Below are 9793 nucleotides of genomic sequence, written 5' to 3'. Positions count from 1 at the left end.
GTGCCACCCAGCAATTAGAGCCTTTAATTAATTACCATTACCAACCCCATCCGGCTGTGGGGTCACCGTGCGGCCGAGCCCTCCCTGTCGGGGCAGCACGTACCCGCGGCGCCGGGAACAGGATCCTCCGCAACACACTGTTCCAGACGGTGACACGGAGCACATATAGCGCCGGTACATCTATGCATCAGGGGCTGCGGAAAATGTATGGAGTCTCAGATTTCTCCTCTCACCTGTTGCTAAAGCAAAGGCCACTTGGATTTAATCTCCTGCTGGGGAACGGGTGGCTTTAACCCCCTCCTGGGTGGCTGCGGGTCGTGCTGGGGGTGCTGGCTGCCTGCTGGGGGCACTGGGAGCACTGGGGGCAATGGGAGCACTGGGGGCACTGGGAGCGTTGGGGTCATTGAGAGCACTGGGGGCAATGGAAGAACTGGGAGCGCTGGAGCCATGGCACCACCAAGACTGCGACTGCAGCACATCCCCTGCCCATTCCCCATCCCTCTCCCTGCTGCTGCCTGGCCAACCTCAGCCCTCATGCCATCTTGCAATTAAAGCCTTCAATTAAGACACCAGCCCTCTCCAGGCACCTGATCCTCTCCTGTTTTCGTCACATCTCCCACTCAGGGCTCAGTCCCAGAGGGAGAACTGATGCCTCGCACCCCAGACCCCCACCAGGCTTCTGCCTGCAGTGGTGGGAGTTCTGGGGATGCTCTCACCAGGGTTTCTCGTTGCCTCCCTGCTCCCAGCTCGGCTGGAACAGCAGCACACGCAGCCGCCCTCGTGTACACCATGAATTTATCCATGGGCAGAAGCAGGAGGCAGAGCAGGCGGGGTGGGCGCTGGGTCGGCCCAGGTGGCTGTCTGGCAAGTGACATCCTCCGCTGTCCAACTGCTGCCACGGAGCACTTGCTAAAAGAGGGATGGGCAGCAGGGCGAGCTCAGCGCGATGTCACTGCTATTTGTTGCCCTACCTGACCCATCCAAGCCAAAATATGGCATTTAGGCTCCGGACACAAAAGGCTGCAATGGCAGCTGAGCTGCTCTCCCTCCTGCCCTCGCACAGGGTCCCCCTGCTCTGCGCTCCCTCCTGCCAGTGGCCATCAGCTAACACAGGGAGAGAGACTCATGCAAAGGGCCTTTGGAAATATTCATTGCTCATCTCTTAACGAGATTACCTCCAAAATCCTCCGTTGCTTTGAGGGAGATTTAGAACCTTTCAGGCTCTCGGTAACCATAGCAGCACAGATGTGAAAACGCACAGCAGACAGCTGATGTGAGAAGTGATGGGGGGACGTGAAGAAGCACGAACAGAATTCCTTCCTAATGAAAAGAAATATGTCTATTTCTGGCTTTAAACCATTTCCAAAGCTGGGCTGAGGTTCTTTGCTGTGCCTGGCTTACACGCCGTCTTTGGTTCAGCCAACGGCACCGAGACGCGGTCGCTGTGTCAGCCACGTGCACCCTTTGCCCAAAGCTGGCACTCCCCACGGATCCATCCCTCCGCCCAGATTTTGGCTCATGGAGGTCCTATGGCCGCACCAGGACCCTGGGCATCACCTCTGGGACGTCCTCTGGGTGAGCCCAGGGTGAGCAAAGCGCTGAGTGCCGGAGGGCCAGCACCAGTCCAAGTGCTCCTCTTGCCCAGAGCACATGGCACTGGGAGGGCTGCTCACCCCAGTGAAGCTCTTGGCTCTCACCACAGTGGGATAGGGTGGGGAGCGTGCTTAATGCTGCCAAAGCATTGCCGTGACTGGGGCATGAAGAGGAGGGAGTAACTCTGGCGGAAGGGACTTTTGAAATCAGCAGAACAAATTCAGCCCAAACCGAAGGGTGAACCTGGTGATTTGCGATGGAAAGAAAACCAACTGCATCAATATTACAAAACCTAGTCCAAAGCTAAGGAAAAAAACGCACAAACACAAAATCATGCTACAGACTTGTTTTGTCTTTTCAGCAGGCGTCCTCTGGACTTGCATCTTTCAGAAATCAGCTTCCTGATTTATGACTCTACCATGAAGAAGTGGCCACTGAGACCACGCACTCAGCCCATGTGCTGGTGAGCGACCTTTCCTCCCAGCACGGTGAACACAGGATCATGAAACCACAGCATGGTGGTTGGGTTGGTTGGGTTGGAAGGGACCTCAAAGCCCACCTCGTGCCACCCTGCTGTGGGCTGGCTGCCCCCCAGCTCAGGCTGCCCGGGGCCCACCCATGGCCTCGGGCACCTCCAGGGATGAGGCACCCATTGGGACGCACACACCAAGCACCCTCTCCTCCACTGTTTGCCCAGGATTGCTGTGAGCTTTACAGCCACTTCCCAGTGCTGAAGGTCTGCAGTGCCGTGGGCATCGCGCTGGCTCTGCTCCAGCTCTGACCCAGTTTTTCCATGCCGCTGCCCCAGAACGTGGCCCTCATCCAAACTTTCTCTCCGCAGCCGGTGCCGGGGACACGCAGCGCTGCCCACGGTCGCTGTGTTCACAGCTGTGTGCCGTGCCCCAGTGCTCTGGGTACCAGCAGGGATGGGGGTCACAGCGTGGCCGTGGTCAGGGCAGCGTTCCCAGCGCACCGCCTGGCATTGGCTTGTGGAGGTGACAGGGCACAGTTCGTGGGCACAGTTTGTTTGTTTTTCCCTCGGGATAAATCTTTCATGAAACCACCGAATAACTGACAGTTGGACATGAAGGCTACGACGTGCGGTTTTCAGCGAGCTCTCACCGTTCCCCTCCGGTCAATTATCTCAGCGGAGCACAGAGCAGTTGAGCCCATCCACAGCGATTTGCTCTGCAACCGAGCTCCAGGACGCACACAGGGACAAGAAAAGCGACCGATGCCAGCGGGCATCCCCTGCCATGTCCGCCCATGAGCCACCCAAGCGGAGGCTGAGCCCCTGTGGCTCCCTGCCCAGCAGCCCATGCCAAGAAGCCGGAGCTGCTCTCCCGGCGCAGCGATGCTGCCAGCTCCCGGCGCTGCTGGTAGCGGTGAGAGTTACAAGTGCATTGCACAATGCAGCACAGTGCTCTCCAGGGCCGCAGTGGCTTTCCAGGACTGCGCGGCGCGGATTGGCCCGCAGCACCCTGCTCTCCTCCCTCCCTGCCCTCCCTTCCTTCAGCACCCTAAACCTACAGAGATTGGACAGCCGGGTGCCACATGGCAGATTGGAACCAGGATAAAAGATGAGCAGGTCTGCGGGACCGTAGCATCCGCCGGGAGTTTGCAAAGAGGTGGCACCAAACTTTGCAGAACCGGGTGCAGGGACGGACAGACGGACGGACAGCGGGGCTGCAGGGACGGCCAAACATTGAGCGGCAGCTGTAGAGCGTCCCGTCCCCTCTGCTCCCAGCCATGTCCCTGGTGGGGAAGGAGAAGAGCCACGTGCGCTTGGTCTTCTTGGGTGCCGCCGGCGTGGGCAAGACGGCGCTGATCCGCCGCTTCCTGCTGGACACCTTCGAGCCCAAGCACCGGCGCACGGTGGAGGAGCTGCACAGCAAGGAGTACGAGGTGAGCGGGGCCACCGTGACGCTGGAGATCCTGGACACCAGCGGCAGTTACTCCTTCCCGGCCATGCGGAAGCTCTCCATCCAGAACAGCGACGCCTTCGCTTTGGTCTACGCCGTCGACGATGCCGAATCCTTCGAGAGCGTCAAGAGTCTGCGGGAGGAGATCCTGGAGGTGAAGGAGGACAAGTTCCCTCCCATCGTGGTGGTGGGCAACAAGGCGGAGAGCGGCGGCGAGCGGCAGGTGCCGGCGGAGGACGCGCTGTCGCTGGTGGAGCTGGACTGGAACAGCCGCTTCGTGGAGACGTCAGCCAAGGACAACGAGAACGTGCTGGAGGTCTTCAGGGAGCTGCTGCAGCAAGCCCGGCTGCCCGGGCGGCTCGGCCCCGCGCTCTGCAGGAGGAGGGAGACCTTCCCCAGCGAGCACGCGCTGCGGCCCCCCATGAACAAAACCAACAGCTGCTCCGTGTGCTGAGCCCGGCGGGATGCAGGTGGGCTGCCGGCCAGGACCCCGCTCCTCCCCACCCTTCCCTCCTCATCCAGCGCTGCGGGGTCAGGGAGGCGGATGGGCTGGTGCCGCTTTGGTTTGGTTGGGAAGGCGTGGGGAGAGGGCAGGATCCCAAAAAGAGGGGTGCCCACCTGGGACGCAGCGGGCACTCGGGCTGCACCCGTGCTTGCAGGAAGGGGGCAGGCAGTGGGATGTGGGCTGCACGCAGCTGAAAGCATCGCTATGGGCACGGTGCACTGTGCCACCACCACCCCCTGGGTCCCCTCTGGGTCCTGTGCCCTCTGCACCTCTACGCTCGCACGTGCCATGTCCTGGTGCAGCCACAGTTGTGAGTGCCCGAGGTAGTCATGAGTGTGTGTTTGGATAGGCACGTAGAGCATGCGATAGGGCAGCCTGTGCATCTCTTTAGTTTTCTATTTCTGTTTGTTTCGTGGTTTGTTTTTTTTTTTTCTTTTTTAAGCATACCCAATAAACACGGTGTTGCAAAGCGGAGCTGGAGAATGTGTGGCTTTCTTCCTTACTGTGTGGATAGGTTTGTGCCTAGACCCTTATCTTTGCCTCTGCTTTCCCTGCTCCGGGCTCTGTCCTTATCTTGGTGTCCTGGCACTGCCCCGCTCCCAACCCCAGCAGCATCACTGCATTCTGTGGGGCCATTGCCCCCATAACCCCCCCACAACGGCTTTTACCAAGCAGTGAGCAACTGAGAATACAACAGCTCGTCCCACATCCGAGTACAGAAAAGAACAGTAGCCCTTAAAAGACACCACAGTAAAAATTATAAACACAATAAGAGGAGGCAACAAGAGGAGTGGGAGGAGAGCGTGGCAGGCAGCACTCACTGCACCCTTTTCCTCTCCCCTCGCGCTGCCCAGCTGCTGTAAGGCACATGTCACCTGCATGTCCTGCAGCCTGCCTTCCCATCGCACCGTGATGGGGCTGCTGCTCACCTCCATCCAGGGGTGCACTGCATCCTGGCTCCAACACTGCAGAAAGCACTAGAGTCTTTGCGTTCTTGCACTAAAATCATAGGAAAACTCCCTTTTGCAGTGCCCTCTGACAGCCCCCTCCAAGCATGATGCGAAGTACTCCTGACCCCTCAGCCATCCCGTACCGGGCACAGCGCTGCTGGGGCAGCAGTGAGCAGAGCCATTGGAGCGCAGCACCCAGTGCCATTGTCCAGCCCCAGCTCTGGGCCCCCCGGGCAGCAGGGGGGGGCGGTGGGGTCCTGAAGTGTGGGTCTGCTCGTTAGGGTTAGGCACAGCTGCAGCCCCTGGGAATTGGGGTTTGCGGCGGTGGCCGTGCAGGGTGAGGTTACAAATCAGGACGTCCCACGTCTGCTGGCCTGGGATGTGGGTGTGCAGTCTGCTGGGCTCTTTGTTTTAGCAGAAAAATGCGCTCGCAGTGCGATGAAGTGAAGAAGCAAAGCTCGTGTTCTTTCCCCCAGCAGCAACAAGGGAGCTGCATTTTCCTTCCCTAACGCTGAGCGCAGCTGTGGGATCCAGCACAGGGATCCCCCTCCGTGCCCGCTTCATGAAGCGGCTGTGGCTTAAGTCAGATCTGGGCTTTCACAGGCGGTCTGTCATAGAACGACTAAGGTTGAGAAAGACCTCCAAGGTCACCAAACCCAACACCAACCCACCCCCACCGTGCCCCCTGACCACGTCCCCCAGCGCCACATCTCCCCCCCTTCCAGGGGTGTCCTGCCCAGGGGGCTGGCACGCAGGATGAAGCCTCTTCCCACCCCCAAAACATCGCAGCGACCCCGAGCATCTCTCCACCAAAACTCTCCATCCCTGCCCGGACTGGTGACCCCAGAGCATCCCCAGCCCCATCCATCCAACCCCCCCACCCCCTCCTGCAGCGCTCTGTTCCGTTCCACACCGCGGAGCACGTCCCACCGAGCTGCGCTCCATTGACGTACGCAACTGATCGGGGGCAATCACGGCGCTGCTGTGAGAGCTGCACGCTGCTGACAGCCGCTGCCCACGGGGGGGGATCAGCTGCAGCAGCGCGGTGCCCGGCGGGAGCCACGGCCATGGATGGGGGACGGGGAGCACGCACCGAAACCGGGGGCACCCAGCGAGGAAGCCAAGCATTTCCAAAGGGAGAAGTGGCACGCGCTTGTGGAGGGCGTAATGAGCGGGGTTCGTCTTTGGGGCTGACGCTCGGGGCGCTGCTCGGAATCAGATGAAATAATGTCAAATCTGGTTTTTCCTATCCCGGGGTACAGGCAATAAAACGCAACCACGAGAGCTGCACCCAAAATCAGGAGACCGCTGCAAACGGCACCAGAACTGCTCCTTCCCGACGCCGTTGGTACATGCCACGTTTCCCCCAGCATAAATGTAGATTGAGCAAAGAACTGGGGAGACGGAACCAGGGCGAGGTCGGGGGTCTGCCCCAGCTTTGGATCTGACCAATTCCTTCCCCTTGACCAAAATGGAAGAATTAATGTGTGACTTCCAGCATGGGGAGGAGGAGGCATTGGGCATAGGGGGGGGTGTCAGCATCACCCAGCAGCACCACGGCCGGCCCATGGCAAGCCATCCTTACTAGTATTTACTGAAAGCAAAGGAACCTTGCAGCTTACCGTAACATTTTAATGACCCTGACATCGTGACTGCGCTGCGACCGCGTTTCCGTCAGAGAAATGCACAAGTAACTTGTTTCCAATGCGTCTGTTGGTGAAAAATGAGCACCAGGAGCACGCGTGGGACAGAGCCATCGTCACATCCAACCTTCATTAGAGACAACAGTGGGAGCGTGTAGGTTAAAACGGTCAACCCTGCAGTCTCTGCAGGGGCTGGATGGGCTGTAACGTAGCCGGGCAGCTTGCAGCATGCAGTGTTAACCTGAGATTGGTGTCTGCTGAAGGAAGACACTCAGAGCCCACCAGAACGTGGGCATTCACAGTCCGTCCTCCCTCAGAAAACCACAGCAGGTGGGTGGGCAGTGGAGGTGCCTCTCCCAACTCCAAGGGCACAACGCTACCGGAAAGGAACCCTTGAGAAGAGACCCTTGGGCTAAGGGAGAGGGCAGAGGTTGGGCTGCTCCCACAGACATGAAGTTTCCATGGGGACGTTAGCACTCTGGGTACAACAGCCCAAGACCCACATGGAGCTGACAGCGTCCTATGGGAGCCACGGATGGGCCCACGCTCTGCGCGGGGCCGTGGCCATCCATGGTCAGAGCAGGAGGTCATAGTCATAGAATCATAGAATGGCCTGGGTTGAAAAGGACCTCAAAGATCATCGAGTCTCAACCCCCCTGCTAAGTGCAGGGTCACCAACCACTAGACCAGGCTGCCCAGAGCCACGTCCAGCCTGGCCTTGAATGCCTCCAGGGACGGGGCATCCACAGCCTCCCTAGGCAACCTGTTCTAGTGTGTCACCACCCTCTGTGTGAAAAACTTCCTCCTAATATCTAACCTAAATCTCCCGTCTCAGCTTAAAACCATTCCCCCTTGTCCTATCGCTATCCACCCTCACAAACAATCGATCCCCCTCCTGTTTATACGCTCCCTTCAAGTATTGGAAGGCCACAATGAGGTCTCCCCGGAGCCTTCTCTTCTCCAAACTGAACAAGCCCAGTTCCCTCAACCTTTCCTCATAGGAGAGGTGCTCCAGCCCTCTGATCATCTTGGTCGCCCTCCTCTGCACTCGTTCCAAGAGCTCCACGTCCTTCTCGTGCTGGGGGCCCCAGGCCTGGACACAGTACTCCAGATGGGGCCTCACAAGGTCGCTTGGCTCCGCATGGCGTGTTCAGCATCGTGCAGCGATCCCATCGGAGCAGCGCGGGGATGCTGAAGGACACTCAGCAGCAGGCCGTGCACAGCGGCGCTGGGTGATCCACGCAGCTCGTACAGCAATCCCACACCTGGGGCCCTCGCCGCTGCCCACAACCCCTACCTCAAGGGTACGTCACGGCCAGACTGTTCCAGCTCCAATAATTCTTAACATATACAGATATCCATACACATTTTTAATTGAAACGCTCCTTCACATACACAATCATAATATTGAATGACCAAGAACAATAATAATATATATATCTGGAGCAGAAGTAGCAAAACAATCCGCTCTGCCGGTGCCACCCGCAAACCAGACGTGGACTAAGAGGGGCTGGACAGTTTCGGAGCACGCAGGGAATCCTCTCGGCCTCAAGATGGGAGAGCCAGGCAGCGGCAGCGCTACGGGAGGCACAGCCAACGCAACACACGTGAAGAACGCAGGTTTGTGCAAAAAGTCCTGTTGTAAAGAGTGGTGAGACCTAAGGCCCATCCTCAGCGTCAGCAGCGCTCTTTACAATTTTGGCAACGTTTGACCTCATGGAAGAGTAAAAAGAGCATGAGGCTGAAAATAAAAGTTACACGCCAGCAGCGACAGGCTGATTTTGGCCCAAAGCTCTGCTCCGCTCCATGCAGCAGGGCGGGCACTAGGAAGCGTATCAGATCCACAGGAAGGAGCCTCTGCCAACCGCAGGGGTGATGAAAGCTCTCAATAGCTCAGACTGTCAGGGAGCCTGATGTCTGGGCAAACAGAACCCGGGAAAGCTGACACTGAAAACCCTCCTTGTAATGATGATTAAAGAGAAGGCCACGCTCTTCCAACACCCAAAGAGAAAAAAGAAATAGAGGAAGGGAAGGGGAAACTGTTCACAGGAAGAAACAACTGAGGCAATAACTGGGCAGTACTGGCACTGAAATCCAATGGGCTGCAGGCTGGAAACGGGAGCTCTGCAGGTAACAGAACGTACCCCAAAATCCAGGTCTGATCACTTGTAACCCAGCTGCAGAGCACTGCCCAGCTGCTTGGTGCTCTCAACTGCTCTGCTCTAGCTTTTCACATTGCTTGTTCTCCCAGTCAAATGAAGAAGTGCAGTGAGTTGCCCTGTACAGGCTGCAGAGCTCAGATAAATCCATGCTTTGGGCATCAATCACAGGAAGGGAAGAATGGGTTTCATGGGGGTGGGAGGAGATGGGCTCATCTCTAAGGGAGAGCACAGCATGGCAGAATCACCAAGGTTGGAAAAGACCTACGAGCTCATCCAGTCCAACCCCATCCATCCACCTGCCACCAGCAGCTCTCACTAACCCATGTCCCTCAACACACCTCAATGTTCCCTGAACACCTACAGGGTCGGCAACTCCAGCCCCTCCTGGGCAGCCCATTCCATCCTTCCACACCTGCTACGAGCATCCCTACCGCCCTCATTCAAAACCCGAAAGACCAAACGTGGAAACCATTCGTGCTCCTACTCAGGGGCCGCTGCCTCACCTCGCGCAACCGACTGGGATCAGCAATGTGGATCTAGAGCCACCAAGGTCCCAGTGTGGGGATGAACGGGCAGAGAAGGAGCCCTCGGCCTCTGCTCCCACAGCTGCATTCAAAACTCATCCACGGTGCTACAGGAGATGGGAACAGGGCGAGGGACAGCTCTGCAACACCAGCCCCAGTGCATGGCATGGCACAGCATGGCACGGCATCACACCGGGATGCTGTGCACACTCACTGCGCTGCCAGGAGGGCTCAGCACGAACCTCCCCAGCACCCAGCGCGGCCGCACTGAGCTCTGACGTTTTGGTTTTTTTTTCCTTTAGCACCCCCTGCATGAAAGAGAAGCACGCGTTATTCGAACAGCCAAGGAAGAAGGGAAAAAAAAAAAAAAAAAAAAAAAACAACTGCAATTTATTTAAAGTTTCAAAGAATCTTCGTACTCTTGAAAGCAACTCTCGGTGCATGTTCTTGGACAATCACATTCTATGAGGAGAAATAACATTGAAAGCCACGTG

The 9793-nt window shown here is 57.7% G+C and overlaps 1 protein-coding gene and 1 long non-coding RNA gene across 4 annotated transcripts in view; one reads left to right on the top strand and one right to left on the bottom strand.

Moving 5' to 3' along the window:
* LOC110407130 overlaps positions 1–3165 on the bottom strand; it is a 9954-nt gene extending 6789 nt beyond the window's left edge. Inside the window, exons 1-2 of one of the 3 annotated variants that reach the window (XR_002443748.1) lie at positions 717–3165; positions 36–194 (exon numbers count right to left, since the gene is read on the bottom strand). This is a non-coding gene — a long non-coding RNA (uncharacterized LOC110407130). The other 2 variants (XR_002443749.1, XR_002443747.1) reach the window with 2 other exon arrangements.
* On the top strand, positions 3172–4494 carry LOC110407127 (GTP-binding protein Rhes-like). The gene has a single exon (XM_021414419.1). It carries the CDS (start codon positions 3343–3345, stop codon positions 3967–3969), a length of 627 nt encoding a protein of 208 aa, XP_021270094.1. The 5' UTR covers positions 3172–3342; the 3' UTR covers positions 3970–4494.

Source organism: Numida meleagris, chromosome 17 (genome assembly GCF_002078875.1).
Source record: "Numida meleagris isolate 19003 breed g44 Domestic line chromosome 17, NumMel1.0, whole genome shotgun sequence".
Lineage (NCBI taxonomy): Eukaryota > Metazoa > Chordata > Aves > Galliformes > Numididae > Numida > Numida meleagris.
This window is presented reverse-complemented; position numbering and strand designations above follow the sequence as displayed.